We start from the raw sequence: 20569 nt of genomic DNA on the forward strand, positions 1-20569 counted from the left end.
TTAGCGCCTACCTTTGGGTAGGCGCTAATTTCTGAAAGCGAAATGTGCGGCTTGGCTGCACATTTTGCTTTCTGAATCGCGCGGGAATACCTAATAGGGCCATCAACATGCATTTGCATGTTGCGGGCGCTATTAGGTTCGGGGGGGGGGTTGGACGCGTGTTTTGGACACGCTATTACCCCTTACTGAATAAGGGGCAAAGCTAGCGCTTCCAAAATGCGCGCCCAAATGCCGGCTAACAGTGCGCTCGGAGCGCACTGTACTGTATCGGCCCATTCGAAAGCTATGTAATCACATTCTTTGTCATTGCTGACATGGTGATGTCTCCCATGTGTATGACCAGTGAACTGCTGTATTCAGGGAATACCTGTTACTGGTAAGCAGTTATACTTTCTACATATGATGCTTTTAGATTCAGGAGTAATTTGAAAGTATTTTTTTTAGAAAGTTTGGTGAAGGTATGGAACAGTCTTCCAATGCAGGAATTTAATAAGACAGGGTAGCTACAAGGTACCTTCGGTCGCATGTATCACTCTGCTTCTACTCCAGCCCCTTCCTTTGTAAACAGCCTGTAGGGAACAGAAGGGAGGAGTGAAGTTGGAGAAGACAAAGCATTCAGAATGTTTGATTTCTCAAAAATCTCTTAAGTCTCTTAAATGTTATATTTTCTCGATGGAGTGATGTCCCTTTAGAAGAACCATCTTTATACAGCAGTTCTTGGACCTCCACATATGGCCAACTGTACACCAGTATGCAACTGCTGGTAGCCCACAGCTTGCAGAGATGGCATTAATTTAAATTCATAAAGCCTTGATGACTGGCACTAATATGGCAAGTTTTAAACTTGTCTTAAATTGGGCACATGAGGTTAAATTATGTGGAATTATATATAATTTATGTAATTATATTTATGTGTAATTAACAGCATGATAAACTGCTGATGTTGAGGGCATTTTTAGCATACATAAACTCATGTATACAGAAAGATGACAAGGACTTTCAAGAAAGTATAGAAAGGACGGTTGCAGTATTTCAGTTTAAAACAAAAGTGTCATTTCACAGTAACATTTTTAATGTATGTGTCTTGTTAAAGTCTTGATTTTTGTACTTGATAAAATTAGCATTTGTACATAGATTAAAGATTGTTTAAAAATAAACATGAATGTTTTTCAACAAATTGAGATGTGAAACGTTATGCAACTTTATGCAGTTTTGTAAATAATTGCTAAAAAGATATCTGCTTTCTTCCTCCTCTTCACTAATCCTGCCCTTGCCTTTAATTCTTACTATTTCTATTTTGGTATTTCCTAGTGTGTAGCCAGATGGATTCAGGACCAGTGGGTTATGTGCTCTTCTGCTAGCAGATGGGAGATGGAATCAGATTTCAAAGTTGACGTCACTCTAGATATACCCTTGCAGTAACCTCAGTTCTTCAGTATCTCTCCGTCTCTTAGCAGATAGGGACACTATCCTACACACTAGATTAGTGTTAAGAATTACAGCAAAGAAGAAAAGGAACAAAATTTACCTTAAAGAAGATCGAGCCCCGCTCTCCTGCGGTGAAACCTAAGGTTCCTCCCCTAATTGAGAATTCTTGAGGTGATCCTAATATCCCTCAGAAGTGTGCCTTGGTCCGGTAGCCGGTTCCCGGCGTGGACTTAGCCCCCAGAGTGACAGAAAGCCAGCGGGAGCGCATCCGAGCACGGCAGTGAAGGCAGAGCCCTCTCCCCCCGCAGCTGGAGACCCTACTGGCACACGATTGGTAAGCGCCAAGACCAGGTAAGCAGAAAACCTTAAATTCAGGTCTTCGGTCTCTGAGGCTCGGATTGCCGTACCGATTCTGTTTTTCTTCCGGCAAGGCAGAAAGGGTGCGCCGACGGGTTGAGCAGCCCTGCTTGGGCTAGGCCCCATCCCGGTGCATGGGTCCATGTGGAGACCCTCGGGGGCATCATCTTACACGCGGAGGGCACCAGCGGCATCTTCCCTTCTCGATCGGCGGTATGCGGTGGGCAGGCCGAGCAGCCAATGCGCCTAACTTGTGCGCACCCATTACAAACCGCGCACAGCGGCGCGCATAACCGCATGCACAACTGAGCGCACCGAGCGCATTGAAGCTCATTACCTGTGCGCCTAGACATAGAGGCTATGGCACCGGCATCCAAGAAGGCCAGAAGGCAGTCTTTGCACAGCCTGCCACATAAGAGCCGCGCAGCCTGAACTGGAGTCCTGCCTATGTCAGCATTGCGAAGAAGTCCAGGGGGAACCAAAGCCAGGTCCCTCACTGTCAGGGGATGGTTCCAGAACTGCTACAGACGATAGCTCCCTGGAACTATGCATCCCCGAGATGGCTTCTCCACAAGAGGGCACCTCTGGGGCCCCTACTCCAACTCCCCCTGGGATTAACATGGACACAGAGACCTTCTCCTGGATAGAATTTTTCCAAGGGCTGCAAGCCTTCATTCAGGTGCAATCAGCCCCGGCTGCGCCCAGGGCTCAACCCCTGCCGGAAGCACAAGACCCTCCCAACACTGCTCGGATGCCTTGAGACATGCCTCGCCTAACCAAGAATTTCCCTAACAGGGACCCAGACACCTCAGATGATGATGGCAACTCCCTGGAAGGAGGAGAAATTCCTCCAGGCCTGGAACCATACCGAACCATGCTTCGCTTCTTCCACAAGGATGAATTACCAGCCCTTGTTTCCCAGACTCTGAAGACTCTGGGTATTCCAGGCACGGATCCTATGGCGGAACCAACGAAGAACCCCATCCTGGTGTCCCTTCGTAAAGCCTCATGCTACTTCCCAATGATGGAAACCATCAAGGAACTGATTGACCTGGAGCAGGATGCCCCGGAGGCCAGCTTCAAAGGGGGTCGGGCCTTGGAAGCCCTAAACCCTCTGTAATCAGCGACCAAGGACACCTGCATTTCCCAAAAGTGGACGCCATGGTCTGTGCCTTCTCAAAGTGAACAACCATTCCCTTTGAGGGAGGGGCTGCATTGTAGGATACTCAGGATAGACAATTGGAATCCATTCTTAAGCAGGCCTTCGACACAATAGTAATGACACTGCAGAATGCTTCCTGCTGCGCACTGGTGACACGTTCCTGCTTGCTCCTCTCAAGAGAAGCAAATAACTCCGGAACATATACCGGTGAGACGATGGAACCTGCAGCAGCCTTCTTGATGGACGGAAGCTCAGATCTGGTGCATACCTCAGCCAGAGGCGTAGCCTTGGTAGTGGCAGCCAGAAGACAACTATGGCTATGGAATTGGTCTGCTGACACAACCTCTAAAGCTAATCTCACAAGAATGCCCTTTAAAGTCTCTTGTTCAGAAGCGAATTAGAGAAGTTAGCCAGCAAATGGAGTGAATCCCCAGTGCCTCGGCTACCTGAAGACAGGAGTAAAAGATCTCAGTGCCCCTTCCCCATAAGAACCAAGGGCAGAGGCTCACAACGCTTTAGACCCTACAGGAACTCACAGTTCCAGGCACCTCGTCCCCCCAGAAGGTCCCAGCCCTTTCAGAACTGACAGACCAAGAGAGGAACAGGCTCAGGGGCAGGCTCCAGCCATGCTTCCCAATGAGAATGGGCTGACCCTTCCACAGGAAGAAGAAATAGGGGGTCGACTTGCCCTCTTCTACCAAAGATGGGTCGAGATCATGACGGACAAATGGGTACCAAACATCATTCAAGAAGGTTACTCTCTGGAGTTCTGCAGCATCCCTCGAGACAAATTTATGATGTCACCCTGCCACTCCCACACCAAGAGACTGGTAGTGGAATCCACTCTGACAAGACTACTCAGACTGAAGGCAATAACTCCTGTTCCCACGCCCCAGCAAAATACAGGGCACTATTCCATCTATTTTATCATTCCCAAGAAGGAAGGATCATTCTGACCCATTTTGGATCTCAAGAACGTCAACCATCATCTGCAAATACTACACTTCCGCATGGAGACGACAGTACAACCAGGAGAGTTCTAACCTCCCTGGACCTCTCCGAAGCCTACCTTCACATTCCAGTCCATCAAGATCACCATCGTTTTCTACGCTTTGCGATACTTGGTCACCATTACCAGTTCCGAGCGCTACCTTTCGGCCTAGCAACCGCCCCCAGAACATTCTCCAAAATTATGGTGGTCGTGGTGGCAACACTGAGGAAGGAAGGGATTTTGGTACACCCTTACCTGGACGACTGGCTGATCAGGGCAAATTCTTCAGAAGAGAGCCAATAGGTGACCAGTAGAGTCAAGAGCCTACTGCAGGAGCTCAGTTGGGTCATGAACATGGGCAAGAGCAGTCTGCAGCCCTCGCAATCTCTAGAGTACCTGGGGGCCCGTTTCGACACCAAACAGAACAAAGTCTTCCTCCCTTCCTTGAGGAGAAGTAAACTGATGGAACAATTGCAACGATTGATGACCAATGCACGCCCCAAGGTATGGAACTATCCTCAAGTCTTCGGCCTCATGGCATCAACCCTAGAGGTTGTCCCGTGGGCAAGGGCTCACATGCGACCGCTCCAGCACTTCTTACTGTCATGATGGAACCCACTGTCCCAGGACTAAGATTTGAGAAATCCAACTACCTCCAACTACCAGCAGAGGTACGTTCTCAACTTCAGTGGTGGCTTCAGGAAGACCACCTAAGCAGAGAGCATAAGCCTGTCCCCACTGAACTGGATCTTGCTCACAACGGATGCGAGCTTGTGAGGGTGGGGATCCCACTGTCAGGAACTGACGGCCTAGGGACAATGGAACAAGAAATAGGCGGAATGGAACATAAACCACCTGGAAGCTCGAGCATTCAGACTAGCGTGCCTGCAGTTCAGCCACAGACTCCGAGGCAAAGCGATTTGAGTATTGTCAGACAACGCTACAACGGTCGCTTACATCAACCACCAGAGAGGAACCAGGAGCCAGCAGGTATTTCTGGAGATAGACCCTCTCATGGCATGGGCAGAGATAAACCTACAAGGGATCTTGGCCTCCCACATCGCAGGAAAAGACAGCGTCTCAGCAGACTTCCTCAGCAGAGAGAGCCTGGATCCGGGAGAATGGACGCTGTCGACCACAGCCTTCCAACTGATAGTAAATCACTGGGGCCTCCCAGCCATGGATCTACTCACCACCTATCCCAGTGCCCAAGTCCCCAGGTTCTTCAGCCGCAAACGAGAACCACACTCCCAAGGGATCGACGATCTCATCCAGATTTGGCCAGATGAAGATTTACTGTACACCTTCCCCCCCATCACCACTAATGGTCAAGGTCATCCGCAAGATAGAGCATCACAGGGGACTAGTTCTACTAGTGGCCCCGGATTGGCCAAGACGCCCATGGTACGCAGACATGCAAAACCTCCTGGCGGGGAACCCTCTGGGCTTACCTCCACACAGGGACCTTCTCAGGCAGGGCCTGATTCTTCACGAAGATCCATCTCGATTCTCTCTTATGGTCTAGCCCTTGAGAGGACTCGCCTGAAGAAGCGTGGTTACTCGAAGGCCGTGAATGACACCCTACTCCACGCGTGCAAGTTTTCAACATCCCTGTCATACATACGGATCTGGAGAGTATTCGAAGTCTGGTGCGAGGACCGCGGGATACTCTCGCGGATGGCCAAGATCTCCATGATTCTGGAGTTTCTATAGGATGGTATGAAGAAGGGTTTGTCCCTCAACTCCCTCAAAGTCCAAGTAGTTGCCCTCTCCTGCTTGAGAGCAGAAGTGAACGGTATCCGACTATCAGCTCATCTGGAGCTGACCCGTTTCCTAAAAGGGGTTAAGCAACTTTGGCCACCCCTAAAGTTGCCGGTGCTCACACCGGTTGAGAACAGCTGATCTAGAGTGACGTCAGCTTTGAAATCTGACTCCGTCTCTCATCTGCTTGCAGAAGAGCACATAACCCACTGGTCCTGAGGCCATCTGTCTACACTAAGGAAAACAAAATGATCAGGTAAGTAATTTCTCCATTTCTCTTTTCTCTTGTATTCTAAATAAAGTTTCATCCTCTGCCTTTATGAATTGTACTTCCTGTTTCCCTTCATTTCTCCTAGTAATTCTGTCTGTCCCTTTTCCATCTATCTGTGTTTCCTGAATACTATTGTGTTTGCTGTTTTTCTCCTCCTTTTTTTTAGTAAATCATTCTCATCTCTGCATGACACAGTCATTTGTTGCCATTTCATGGCTCTTTTTTATTGCTGTTAATAGCTCTTCTGTATCTGTTACTCCCAACAAGGCTTCCTTAACGTAATTATACATTTTTCTTAAAGTTTGCTTTTCTGGAGACCACATCAACAAAAGGCTCAAAAAAGATGCAAGTTGTTTTTCTACATCCTTCTCTCATTTTCTGTCTGTTCCTTCCAAGGAATGTCAACAATTCTATTACTATCTCTTGACTAGTTCTTTTTTTCTCCCCAATTCAGAGCCTTCCAATTTCAATTTAGTATTTTAAATGCCTTCCATTTTCTACTGCTTCAGAGTGTCTACTGCCAATCAGAACTTTCTATACACCTCCCCATTCCTTTGACTTCTTTATAGTTTTTACATTTTCAGTATATCATGGGGTCATGCTTTCCATTTAAGTGTAAGAAATACAATTTACTACATAAATACAGCTTTTCCTTGTCCACTATTGACGTCGCTGCTTTGTTTTTTGCATTTTATTATCTTTCAGGAGAAAAATAAATATGAAACAGATGAAAATATAAACAAAGCTGCTTGGGAGAAGACAATTTCAAGTAACCAGCAAAAGTAATAATCACAATCTTCTAATTTTCTTACATATAATAACAAAAATTATACTTTTGAAAGTTCAGTGAATAGTTTATCAACTCATCATCAATCATGTAAAAACATGAACAAGTGGATGTCTGATAAAGTAGTTTTTGGACACTTTTATTTAACTGCTCCTGCAATCTATAAAGTAAATTAAAATGCTTGTGTGCTGGTCCTTATCCTATTCAAACTTCTTAATGATGCATGTAAAACAAAGAGTACCACAAGCAGCTGAAATATAGACACACAGGAAAGTTTTAGAGTTATGGAGAGGGGGCATTATAAAGCTGAACACTTTTATAGGTATACATTTAAAAAAATATAAGATATATAATACATTGGATCAGTGAACAAGATATACCTATAGATCATACAAATAGGGAATAACAGAGGCATAGAATTGCTGCACTACAATTTAGTTTTTAATTTATATGTCAAATAATTATTGTTCCCTTTAAGCTAATGTTTTAAACAAATCAAAAACTTAATAAAGAACTAAAAATAAGCTAACATCTGAGCTAAAATTCAAATGCAAAAATGTATGGTAGAAGTAGATAAGTTATCCCAGGACAAGCAGGATGCTAGTCCTCACATATGGGTGACATCAGTAATGGAGCCCTATGTACGGAAAACTTCTGTAAAAGTTTCTATGAAACTTTTGACTGGCACCAGAGTGCCTACTGAGCATGCCCAGCATGCCATGATATTCCCTGCCACAGGGGTCTCCCTTCAGTCTTCTTTTTTCCGCGAAGCAGTTAGCCTCGCGGTCTCTAGGAGTCCTGTGGAATTCTCCACAACTTTAACTTAAGGAAAAGTTAGAAAACTTCAAGCCGCAAAGGGTCTCCCCTTAGTAAACACCGATCGCGGTAAGTTTTCGATTTTCGCGGTTCCGTTCCGTTTTTTCCAAATTTTTTGTCCTGAGTCATTGGCCGTCGACGGCTGTCCGGCCCCAAAATGGCTTCAGGCTTCAAAAAGTGTCCCAAATGCACCAGGAACATGTCCATTACGGACCCTCACCAGGACTGTGTCCTCTGTCTCGGTGAAGGGCATGATGTTAAAACTTGTCCCTTGTGTGCCACGATGACATCAAAGGGCCGTCGTCTACGACTAGAGAAAATGGAGCAATTGTTTAAAATACAGCTTGTATCAGCTCCATCCACCTCAGCACAATCGTCTCTGGCTGGGTCGATTCGAAAAGTCGTATTTAAAAAGCGTCTACCAGGTGAGTCAGGAGACGCTCCCTTTTCCTCCCCCTCACCATCGTCCAGGGCGTCGACATCGGGCAGTGAAAAAGCCTGCGAAAAAGAGAAGCATCGCCATCGGCACCGTAGGCCGCATACGGCATCCGCGACCTCGATACCCGGCGAGCCATCGACAGAGGGCGGTACACCGACTAAGAAACCTCGGCTCCAGGATCAGGCTTCAGAGCCATCGACAGGGCGATCCCCGCCGATTCCGGCGCAGGGAACCGTGCCTCCTCAGGGCTCTGAGGAGGTACCGGCATCGCCGTCACCGCCTCCCCCCATGGGTGCTCTGTTCTCACCATCCATGCGGGTGGAACTTGATGTGTATATACGTCAAGCGGTCAGAGATGCTTTCATCGAGGCGATGCCACGACTTCAGCCATCTACGCCAGCGATGCCCTCGACACCGATCCCGATGACATCGCCGGTTCCAACACCAGTGCCCTCGATGCCGATTCCACCGCAACCATCGATGCCGTCGATGCCGATGCCGCCGGTTCCGGCGTCTGTGCCACCGATGCCGTCGATTCCTATTCGGCCACCGGCACCGATGCCACCATCGATGACAGTTCAAGAATCCTCCATTTTTCAACCATTAATGGATACATTGGATTCCCTAATTCAGGCTTTTTCTACTTCACCTCAGGATTTCGATTCAGATCCACATCAAGAACCACTGCCTGGTCCATCAGGAGTTATTCCGCCTGTCAGACTACGTACACCAATGTTTGAGGTCCCATTTAAGCCACTTAGACCATCTGGACATCCACTGGATACTGGTACTGACTCAGAGAATGATCTATCATCTGAAGAAGATATCCTATCTGAACCTTCACCACCAGAGGACAGAAGGAAATCATCACCAGATCTTTCCTTCTCTAATTTCATAAAGGAGATGTCAGACACTATCCCATTCTCTCTCCTCTCGGAAATAGACACTAGGCAGAAGACCTTGGAGGTCCTTCAGTTCGTGGATCCTCCTAAAGAAATACTAGCTATTCCAGTGCACGAGGTCCTGCAAGAGCTAATGTACCGGATGTGGGAGCACCCTGGCTCTGTGGCAGCAGTTAATAAACGAGCTGATGCCACATATCTCGTACAACCCATTCCAGGGTTTCAAAAGTCTCAATTGCCACACCAATCTGTAGTGGTTGAATCAGCCCAGAAAAAGGCTAAGAGTCTGAAACAACATGCTTCCACACCTCCAGGTAAAGACAGTCGTTTCCTTGACAGTTTAGGAAGGAAGATCTTCCAAGGAGCAATGCTGGTCTCACGGATAAAAACTCATACCAATTATTCATGAGCCAGTATCAGCGTGACCTGTGGAAACAGGTTGAAACTCTTTCCCAACATTTGCCAGACCAGTTTCAAGAGGGTTTCCTCCGCCTCGTGCATAAGGGCCTAGAAGCAGGCAGGCACGAGGTGATAGCCACTTACGATTCCTTCGAAACAGCCTCCCGTTTATCGGCCTCAGGTATAACAGCTCGAAGATGGGCCTGGTTAAAATCTTCTGAACTCAGACCAGAAGTACAAGAAAGGTTGGCAGACCTACCTTGTCTAGGGGAAAACCTTTTTGGAGACAAGGTCAAAGAGGTAGTGGCAACCATAAAGGACCACACGGAAACCCTGAAACAGTTGTCTCAACTTCCTCAAGAGACACACCAACCTTCTAGGAGGCCTCCTAGAAGAGAAGTCAGGAAACCGTACTATCGCCCTCGACGATATTATCCTCCTGCTACCAGAGCCAGACAGCAACGCCCTACACAGCGTTCCCAAACTCGACAGAGGCCTGCTAGGCCCCAGCAGCCTGCGCCTACTGCATCCACATCAGGCTTTTGAAAACCAGCCAGAGAGCAGAAACCATTCTCAAAATCCTCTTCCACACTTACCGGTGGGAGGTTGAATAGCTTATTACCATCAAACTTGGACCTCCATCACAACAGACCAATGGGTACTCTCAATTACAGCTCAAGGGTACCGCTTGGATTTCCTCACTGTACCAAACGAAAATCCTCCTCTTTCATCTTGGACAGTGTCTCATCACTCCACAATTCTACAAGCAGAATTATCCACCCTTCTGAATGCCAGGGCCATAGAACAAGTTCCCAGGCCTCAGTGGGGCAGAGGATTCTAGTCCCGATATTTCCTCATTCCAAAGAAAACCGGGGGCCTACGTCCTATTCTGGACCTCAGAAATCTCAACAAATTTCTAAAGAAAGAGAAATTCAGGATGGTATCGTTGGGCACCATGCTACCTCTTCTTCAAAAAGGGGATTGGCTCTGCTCTCTGGATCTTCAATACACTTACGCTCACATTCCCATCTTTCCTCCTCATCGACAGTACCTTCCAATATCGAGTACTACCATTCGGCCTAGCGTCAGCACCTCAAGTATTCACAAAGTGTCTTGCAGTAGCGGTGGCACATCTTCACAAACAAAGAGTGCATGTGTTTCCTTACTTGGACGACTGGCTCATCAGGAGTCAAACACAAAGCGGAGCTCTCACTTCTCTCCAGCTCACAATAAAGTTGCTTCACTCCTTGGGATTTCTCATCAATTACGAGAAACCCCATCTCACACCATCTCACCAGTTGCAGTTCATAGGTGCAGATCTCAAAACCATCACAGCAAAAGCTTTTCTTCCAAGAGACCGTGCTCAAACGCTCGTTCTCCTAGCGCACTCTATTCGCAATCAGTCTCGAGTTACAGCTCATCAGTGCCTCACCCTACTCGGACACATGGCCTCAACAGTTCACGTCACTCCCATGGCCAGATTGACCATGCGACTAATGCAATGGACACTGAAAAATCAATGGATTCAAGCCATTCAACCATTGTCCACTCCCATTCAGATAACACAAGATCTGAAATCTTCCCTTCTCTGGTGGACATCAACGATCAACTTGCTCAAGGGTCTACCTTTCCAGCAACCAGATCCACAAGTGACTTTAACTACAGATGCATCCACCTTAGGTTGGGGAGCACACATTGGTCATCTAAAGACGCAGGGCACATGGACGAAACAAGAAGCCTCCTTTCAAATAAACTTTCTGGAGCTTCGAGCTATACGCTATGCACTACATGCGTTCAAGGACTGCCTTTCACACACGACTGTTCTGATCCAAACGGACAACACAGTAGCCATGTGGTACATCAACAAACAAGGGGGAACAGGTTCCTATCTCCTTTGTCAAGAAGCAGCTCAAATTTGGGACTGGGCCCTAGCACACTCAATTCTTCTACTGGCCACCTACCTAGCAGGCATCCACAACACAGTAGCGGATCGCCTCAGCCGTCACTTCCAACCACACGAGTGGTCTCTAGACCCAACGCTAGCAACCAAGATATTTCAACGGTGGGGTCAACCAACAATAGATCTCTTTGCATCCCATCTGAACTACAAAGTGAACAATTACTGCTCTCTCCTCTGGCAGCAGAACAGCCTACCAAGGGATGCTTTTGCTCGCCATTGGAACTCAGGCCTGTTATATGCGTATCCACCGATACCACTCATAACCAAAACTCTAGTGAAGTTTCAACAGGACAAGGGGACCATGATACTCATAGCCCCATACTGGCCTCGACAAGTATGGTTTCCCACACTTCTAGATCTCTCAGTCAGGGATCCCATTTGCCTGGGAGTAGCTCCCAATCTCATAACTCAGGAACAGGGTCAGCTGCGCCATCCCAACCTTCAATCCCTGTCCCTGACAGCATGGATGTTGAAAGCTTGATCTTACAACCACTCAACCTTCCAACCACTATATCTCAAGTGCTGATAGCCTCACGTAAACCTTCCACTAGAAGGAATTATTCCTACAAATGGAAACGGTTTACTTTGTGGTGCACTCAGAAAGCACTAGATCCTTTCACTTGCCCCACTACCTCACTACTAGACTACCTATACCATCTTTCAGACTCTGGTCTAAAGACTTCATCTGTAAGAATACACTTGAGTGCAATCTCAGCTTATCATAGCAAGCTGGGAGACACACCTATCTCTACACAGCCTCTCGTCAGTAAATTCATGAGAGGCCTAACTCACATTAAACCACCACTTCATTCCCCAAGCATACAATGGGACTTGAACGTAGTCTTAACCAGGCTTATGCGTTCTCCATTTGAACCCAAAGATACCTGTGACCTTAAATTTCTCACTTGGAAAACGGTTTTCCTTATAGCCATTACATCAGCTAGAAGGGTCAGCGAACTAGAAGCTCTAGTCACATACGAACCCTTTACAAAGTTTCTACATGACAGGGTGGTCCTCCGTACTCATCCTAAATTCCTTCCAAAAGTAGTCACGGAATTTCACCTCAATCAATCTATAGTTTTACCAACATTCTTTCCAAGACCTCACTCTCACCAGGGAGAAAGTGCCTTACATACCTTGGACTGTAAGCGTGCACTATCTTTCTACTTAAACCGCACTACAGTCCACAGGAAATCCAGTCAGCTGTTTGTATCCTATGATCCAAAAAACCTGGTAAACCAGTGGGTAAACATACTTTGTCAAATTGGCTAGCAGATTGCATACAATTTTGTTATAGAAAAGCAGGCCTTACTCTTCCAGGGCGAGTAAAAGCACATGCAGTCAGGGCGATGTCAACCTCAGTAGCACACCTTCGCTCTGTACCTATTCTGGACATTTGCAAAGCAGCAACATGGAGTTCTCTTCACACCTTTGCAGCTCACTACTGTTTAGACAAAGAAGGAAGACAAGATTCAGCATATGGACAATCTGTCTTAAAGAACTTGTTTCCAGTGTAACCCCAACTCCTTCTACATCCAACCTGCTGTGATCTTCGGCTGCGTCATTTCCAACAACAATACTTCACCGTTGCTTCAATACGAAATGACGCAGCCTCTAGCTTGTTAATCACCCATATGTGAGGACTAGCATCCTGCTTGTCCTGGGATAAAGCAAAATTGCTTATCTTGTAATAGGTGTTATCCCAGGACAGCAGGATGTAGTCCTCACGAAACCCACCCGCCACCCCGCGGAGTTGGGTCCAATACGTTTTATTATTTTATTTTTGGCTAACGCTAATTGCTACAAAACCAGACTGAAGGGAGACCCCTGTGGCAGGGAATATCATGGCATGCTGGGCATGCTCAGTAGGCACTCTGGTGCCAGTCAAAAGTTTCATAGAAACTTTTACAGAAGTTTTCCGTACATAGGGCTCCATTACTGATGTCACCCATATGTGAGGACTACATCCTGCTGTCCTGGGATAACACCTATTACAAGGTAAGCAATTTTGCTTTATTCAAGGACTCAGGAACTGGTCTAAGAAGAAAACACAACTTGATGAGGGTTTTACAAGACATATTAATGCAAGATAAAATGAATACTTAGTGACAGACATTTCCTAAATAGTAGTTGGATGAGGATAGAATCTGAGCAAAACAGGAAGAGAAGCATGCAAGAATTCAGAAGAAGACTAAACGGTTCAAAAAGCATTAGACAGATTAAAGGGCGTGTTACCCAGGTAGAGAGACCATCAAGCTAGGTTGAGAGATCATTGTACAAATCTCATCGTTGTGCAAGTTTCCGCACTCTGAAGGACACCAGATCTTCACAAGAGTATACTGTTCTGTTCTATGTCTCACTCTGCATGTCAAAATGGCCCCTAACCCCTACACTACTACCTAAACCTCACCTCGAGTTACTAGGCGGGCCTCCTATAATAGCATAAATAGCTGCCTACTAATGGTGCCACCCCCAAAGGCTCTCGCTCTCTCTCTCTCCTCCCACATCACAGGCCCCTTCCCCACTATCCTCCCACATCTCAGGCCCTACACCAGCCTAAAAATGCCCAAAACGGAATTTGAGAAAAAATCGCAAATTGTGTTTTGGGCATAACGCACGATATCGCACAGCTTAACACTATTGAAAAATATGTAGTTAATTTTGGCGTTAAAACTGTGCGATATCGTGCATTATGGCTTCACAAGGTGTGAAGCCAGCCCACTTTTGTGCCACCAACTCCTCCCCAATTCCTCCCCTTTTAAAAATTTGCATTGTGCCATGCATTATGGTGTTTATCGCATGCGTTAACGCCATAATGCATTTTGAAGAATGATGCGGTTAGATTGTAAGCCCTCTAGGGATAGGGAAATACCTACAGTACTTGAATGTAATCTGCTTTGAAGTGCGGAAAAAAGTGCAAAAAGTAGAATATAAAAAATATAAATATAAAAAAAAATCTAAATATACATAAGTTCCAGGAAGAAGAGACAGAGCTAACCGGTAAGTCATTGTCTGCAAAACAAATTGACTACTAAAATTAGCTCCACCTGGGACTGGCAGAAATCCTGAATTTTCAGTGACCTTACTATTATTTGAAACAAACATGAATATTAATATGAAAAGAAATTTGCACTAGATTAAATCAAGAATTGTAACAACACTGTTTAAAATTTAAACTGAGGTGAAGCGGGAGAACGTTACCTGATCGGAGGGTCGAGTGATTAATGGCCCAGATGGCATCTATTACCTGCGGACATTTTCCTGATTACTGACGTCATTTGCCTGAGACGCGGGAAGGTATTTAAAAAAGCCTTCCCACAATTGCCTTTGAGGTGAAGCGGGAGAACGTTACTTGATCAGAATGTCGAGTGATTACTGGCCCAGACGTCATCTATTACCTGTGGACATTTTCCTGATTACTGAAGTCACTTGCCTGAGACGTGGGAAGGTATTTTAAAAAGTCTTCCTGTGGTGCGCAGCCATCGCCGGCGCACTGACGAAGCCGCGTGCGACAAAGGTGCATGTGTCGCTTTGTCTAATTTGGCTTCGTCTGATTTGGATTTGTCTGATTGACTCAACTCTTTTTTTTTTTTTTAACTTTTTGGAAATACAAAAGTTAAACAACTATCTCCCCTTCAACCTTCAGCGGTGGCTTCAAATCGTAACTAGGAATTGGATTGGAGAAAAACCTCTAAGGGTATAATTCCTTTAATTTACATTGTTGTGAACTCTAAATGCCAGACACTAAGCGTAAAGGGAAAATTCGAGTAGAGGCTCTGACTACTCCAGTAACAATACCCTTACAACCCACAATAGCAGAGTTTTTCTCCCCTGTGAACATTGTTTCTCCGAGTAGGCTGTCCAATACATTGCAAGGTGTAGGGAACGTGTCTGCAATGTTGGACTTTCAAACATCTTTAAACCCCAGAGCTCCAGAGACTCCTTCCCTGTACGTACCAGGATCAGTCCAGACGTTGGGTTATGTCCCCCGTCCAGCAGATGGAGTCAGAGCAAACTTCGGAGGGTGCTGGCATATAAGCTGGTGCACCCCTCCTAGATCCTCAGTATCTCTCTGACTCCAGCAGATGTGAGGAGGGGAACCTGTTGCTTCCCCTGATTAGTGGCTCCTGGGCCCACATGTTTTTATTCTTCTCTCTATTCTCCCTTTAGGTTGGATCAAGCAGTTTAAAAAAAAAAAAAGTAGAGAGGCTGTCTCGGGCTTGCCGCCCTAATTCATCTCTTGCCATCAGGACTGCCTCTTCTCTCCCCCTCCCTTGCTCAGCCTTCATTGCTGTCTCTCCGGGGGTAAGTTGGGGAGGTTCTGTGTTGTTTTTGCTTTACAGCAGTGGAATCTAGCACTAGGAGGTGGATGCTGGTGGTGCCAGCCTCTCCCCTTCTTTCAGCCGCGGTTCCTCTCCTCCCCCCCGCGGCCCTGCGACGCGCCATTCCCTGGGGCCGTGGCGGCACGGAAGCCCATTCCCCTGCCGCCCCCGGTGGGAGGGATTCAGGAGTAGAGTGAAGGCGAGGCAAGCCCGCTCCTCCCGCGGCGCATCTCCTGGCTTCTCTTTGCTCGGTGCCATTTTTCCCGCCCCCGGGCTCGCGCTATGCAGCGCGCCCGTTGCCCGTCCTGCGGCGGCCCGGGACAGGGAGGTTCGAGGGAAGGCCCTTGCGGCAGGTGTCTCCCCAGGTGGGAGACCAGCACCGCTCCCCCGACGACTTCTCCGCCGTGCTCGGAGCGCCGCGGGCCTCGGGGAGTAGCCCCGCCCCCTCCTTTGGCGGGAGCGGCGGCCATTTTGGAATTGGAAAGCAGCGAGGGATCTGATGCTGAGGAGACGCAGGATGATTTCTTGCCGCTGGAACCCCGATCTCTGATCCGGGTCCGCTCCTATCCACCTCCGGGCTCCCCAGGGACTCCCCAAACCCCCCCCCCCCCAGTGCCTCCCAGTTTGACGGCGGACTTCGTGGTGCTTATGCACCAGGCATATCTGCAAAGCCTGAATCCTCAGGGGGGGGTCAGCTGCAGTTCCCCCCCCCGCTAAGGTTCCAAGGACCACAGGCACTACGGCTTCGCTAGCGGGGGCTGCGGTGGGGGGTCCCAGGGTGCCCCTGGGTCTGCCGCTGTCCCTGGGCGGGACGTCTCCCTCGCCGGACCCAGGGGGTGACCCGGTGTCGCAAGCGGATGATGAGGCGACATTGGCAGCGCACTTGGAATGTGATGACCCGCGGGTGCTCCGGATCTTTCGCAAGGAAGAGTTGGCGGACCTTATTCCCCACGTTCTTCAGGAATTAGATCTCGACCCTCCCGTTGAGCCCCTGGGCCCCCCGGCTCCCTCCCTACTAAGAAGGGAGATCCTGTGTTGGCGGGCCTGCATCCCTTGGCAAAGACCTTTCCTATTCATGATTCGTTTCTCCAGCTTCTCGTGAGAGAGTGGGACACTCCGGAGGCATCCCTTCGGGTCGGCAGGGCTATGGACAAGCTCTATCCTCTCACTGGAGACTTCCTGGATCTCCTTAAGGTCCCCAAGGTTGACTCGGCGGTTTCCGCCGTCACGAAGAGAACCACAATCCCGGTCACAGGGGGCACGGCCCTTCGAGATCTACAGGACAGGAAGCTGGAGGTCGCCCTCAAGAAGATCTTTGAGGTCTCGGGGAGCCTCTGGCAAGACACCCCAATGATGCCAGGCTAGTCCACTCCTCGTTACCCCGGATTGGAGGTCGCGACCGCGCCCAGAACCTTTACCAAGGTCATGGTAATAGTGGCAGCTGCACTACGGCGGGAAGGCATCCTGGTCCACTCTTATTTGGAAGACTGGCTCATCCGAGCAAAGACTCTTCCGCTGGGATGGGCGGCGGTCGACAGAGTAGTGACCTTCCTCCAGTCTCTTGGCTGGGTGGTGAACTTCAGCAAGAGCAGTCTGCTGCCTTCCCAGCAATTGGACTTCCTGGGGGCGCGCTTCGACACAGCGCAGGGCAGGCTCTTCCTTCGTCCAGACAAGGCTCAATCCCTGCGAGATCAAATCATCCGGTTTGCTTCGCTCCCCGTACACACGGCGTGGGACTACCTCCAAATTCTGGGATCAATGGCGTTCGCGATAGGTCTAGTACCCTGGGCCTTTGCACACCTGAGGCCTCTGCAAATGTCCCTGCTCTCGAGGTGGAAACCAGTTTCTCGGGATTACTAGGCGATACTCCCTCTTACTCCGACCGCCAGGTTCAGCTTGCGGTGGTGGCTGGATCCCAGGAACCTGGCCCAAGGATGTCCTCTGGAGGCACCGGACTGGGTAGTAGTCACTACCAATGCCAGTCTGTCTGGTTGGGGGGCAGTTTGCCTCAGGAGCTTGGCTCAGGGTCAGTGGACAAAGGAACAGATGACTTGGCCGATCAACCGTCTGGAGACCAGAGCGGTTCGTCTGGCACTCAGGCATTTCTGCCCCTGATCAGAGGTCGGAGCGGCTTCGAGTCCTCTCGGACAATGCGACAAACGGTGGCTTACATCAACCAGCAAGGGGGCAATCAGAAGCCGTCATGTAGCGCTCGAACCCGCTCGCTGATGGCATGGGCGGAACGTTTTCTCGACGTCTGGCGGCCTCGCACATCGCGGGGGTGGACAACATTCAAGCGGACTTCTTGAGTCGTCAGGTGTTGGAATCCGGAGAATGGTCTCTCTCTCTCCGACGACGCGATGACTCTCAATCTCCCGGCGCTGGGGGGACGCCCTCGATGGATCTCATGGCAACGCTTGCCAACACAAAAGCCCCCCGTTCTTCAGCCGCAGAAGGGCGCGCGGCGCAGAGGAGTGGACGCTTCTAGTTCTTCCACGGCCCCACCAGCTTCTACTCTGTGTCTTCCCCCTTGGCCTCTGGTGGGCAAGGTGCCTAAGGAAGATAGAGTCGCACCACGGATTGGTAATCCTGGTGGCTCCGAATGGCCGCGGCGGCCGTGGTTCGCGGACCTCTCAACGTGGCGGTAGACCGGTCCACTTCGGCTCTCGCACCTGCCTCGTCTGCTTCACCAGGGTCCGGTATTTTCGGATCAGGCGGAACACTTCTGTCTTGCGGCCTGGCTTTGAAGGAGGAAGCCTCCTGCGCAAGGGCTACGCGGTCTCCGTGGTAGACACCCTCCTCAGAGCGCGTAAGACCTCGACATCGGTCGCTTACGTGCGGGTGTGGAAGGTGTTTGAGGTGTGGTGTTCGGCACGAGGTGCCCACGTGACTGCAGCCTCCCGACAGCAGATCCTGGCGTTCCTACAAGAGGGGCTGGAGAAGGGTCTCTCTTACAATTCTCTGAGAGTGCAAGGGTCAGCACTGGCTTCCTTAGCCCGCTCCTCGGGGAGGCCGGATCCATCGTCCCATCCGGACATCTCACAGTTCCTCAAGGGAGTCAAGCATCTGCGGCCACCGTTGCGTCAGCTTTGCCCTTCCTGGAATCTCAATCTGGTGCTGCAGGCCCTAGGGGGGCCCCCCTTCGAGCCTCTGCGTCAGTCCTCTCTCAAGGATATCACTCTGAAAGCAATTTTCCTGGTGGCCATAGCCTCGGCGCGGCGCATTTCTGAGCTCCAAGCTCTATCGTGCAGGGAACCCTTCCTTCGGTTCACGGATTCGGGGGTCTACATACGGACAGTCCCTTCGTTCCTGCCCAAGGTGGTTTCGTCATTCCACTTGAACCAGATAGTGGAGCTACCGTCCTTCCCGCAGGACGCCCTAAATCTCTCAGGCGCCTGGACGTAAAGCGCATCCTCCTACATTACTTAGAGGTGACGAATGAATTCCGGGTCTCCGATCATCTCTTCGTACTCTGGTCCAGGACTAGAAAGGGCCATCAAGTCGTCCGAAGACTACAATTGCGCGCTGGCTCAAGGAGGCGGTGGCTTCGGCATACATTGGCTCTGGGAAGGATCCGCCGGTGGGAATCAAGGCCCATTCTCTGCGAGCCCAGGCCACCTCCTGTGCGGAGTCCCAGTATGTCTCCGCTCAGGAAATCTGTCGGGCAGCGACTTGGAAGTCCCTGCACACGTTTTCCAGACATTACCTGCTCCACGTGCCAGCAGCTGAATCAGGCTCTTTTGGGGACAGGGTTATTCGAGCAGGGTTCTCAGGGACCCACCCGGTCTAGGGAAGCTTTGGTACATCCCACCATCTGGACTGATCCTGGTACGTACAGGGAAAAGAAAATTATGTCTTACCTGCTAATTTTCGTTCCTGTAGTACTAAGGATCAGTCCAGATGCCCGCCCTGGTCGTGTTCGGATCTAGGGGTGAACCTGCTCGTATATTCTCTCTCCTGTCCTACTGTTTCGCCTTCTCCTTCTGGTTCTTTGGCTGTATGTTTGTATCAGTTCGACAGTTCTCTTTGCAAGTTGCATAGTTTCTTTCAAAGTTTACAGTTTATATTTGCGAATATGCTTGATCCATCCTCCTTGGTCTGTCCAGTACTCTGGCTTGGCTTTGATATTCTCGATACTGAGGATCTAGGAGGGGTGCACCAGCTTATATGCCAGCACCCTCCGAAGTTTGCTCTGACTCCATCTGCTGGACGGGGGACATAACCCACCGTCTGGACTGATACTTAGTACTACAGGAACGAAAATTAGCAGGTAAGAAATAATTTTCTTTTCTCATCCAAGCAGCAACCAGCGTCAGTTCTTAGGGTTATCCAGTCATCCTAAGTTGGTGGCTGAGTTGACCTTAGTCGGGGCCGAAAAGGACGCTGAAGAGGCTGCTATTAAGTCTACTGGAGAATCTGGAAAGCAGCCTCAGCTGCGACAAACAAATGTTGGGAGCAGCTGGTGGAGAGGATCCAGAATTTGTACCAGTGACTTCTACACCAGAGGAGCGAGAGGACTTGACCTTAGTAAAACATGGTCAAGAAACTGTGTTGGGGATACAACCATTAGGTTTGGAATTGGTAAAAAAAAAAAACCCCAGGAAATTGCACTGGAATGTGTATGGAAAGCTCTAACTTCTTTAGAATCTACTATTATTATGTTGGCGAATATTATGTCAGAAACTAAGAATCATATATATCAGTTAGAACCAGTTGTTCATACAAATACAAGTAAAGTTAATATATTGGAAAAACAGGTTTCACAATTGCAAGAAGGACAAAACACTGTAATACAAGGAGAAACTATAAATTCAAGAAAAATTGAAAATGAATTAAGATACAAAAATTTGAGAGTTGTGAATTTCCCTTGTGTTAGGTTAAACTTGCCATTGGATACTTTTATGAAGTATATAACAGAATTATTATTGTTTCCACAAGAAGCTATTCCACAGATAGCAAAAATATATTTTCTAA

General features: G+C 48.6%; 1 protein-coding gene across 1 annotated transcript in view; it reads left to right on the plus strand.

Annotated features, from left to right (window-relative positions):
• LOC115087279 (lysosomal-trafficking regulator-like) overlaps positions 1–20569 on the plus strand; it is a 1534685-nt gene that overhangs the window by 977504 nt on the left and 536612 nt on the right. Inside the window, 1 exon segment of the mRNA XM_029594260.1 lies at positions 6676–6752. Coding sequence (XP_029450120.1) covers positions 6676–6752 — 77 coding nt within the window.

This window comes from Rhinatrema bivittatum, chromosome 3 (genome assembly GCF_901001135.1).
Source record: "Rhinatrema bivittatum chromosome 3, aRhiBiv1.1, whole genome shotgun sequence".
Lineage (NCBI taxonomy): Eukaryota > Metazoa > Chordata > Amphibia > Gymnophiona > Rhinatrematidae > Rhinatrema > Rhinatrema bivittatum.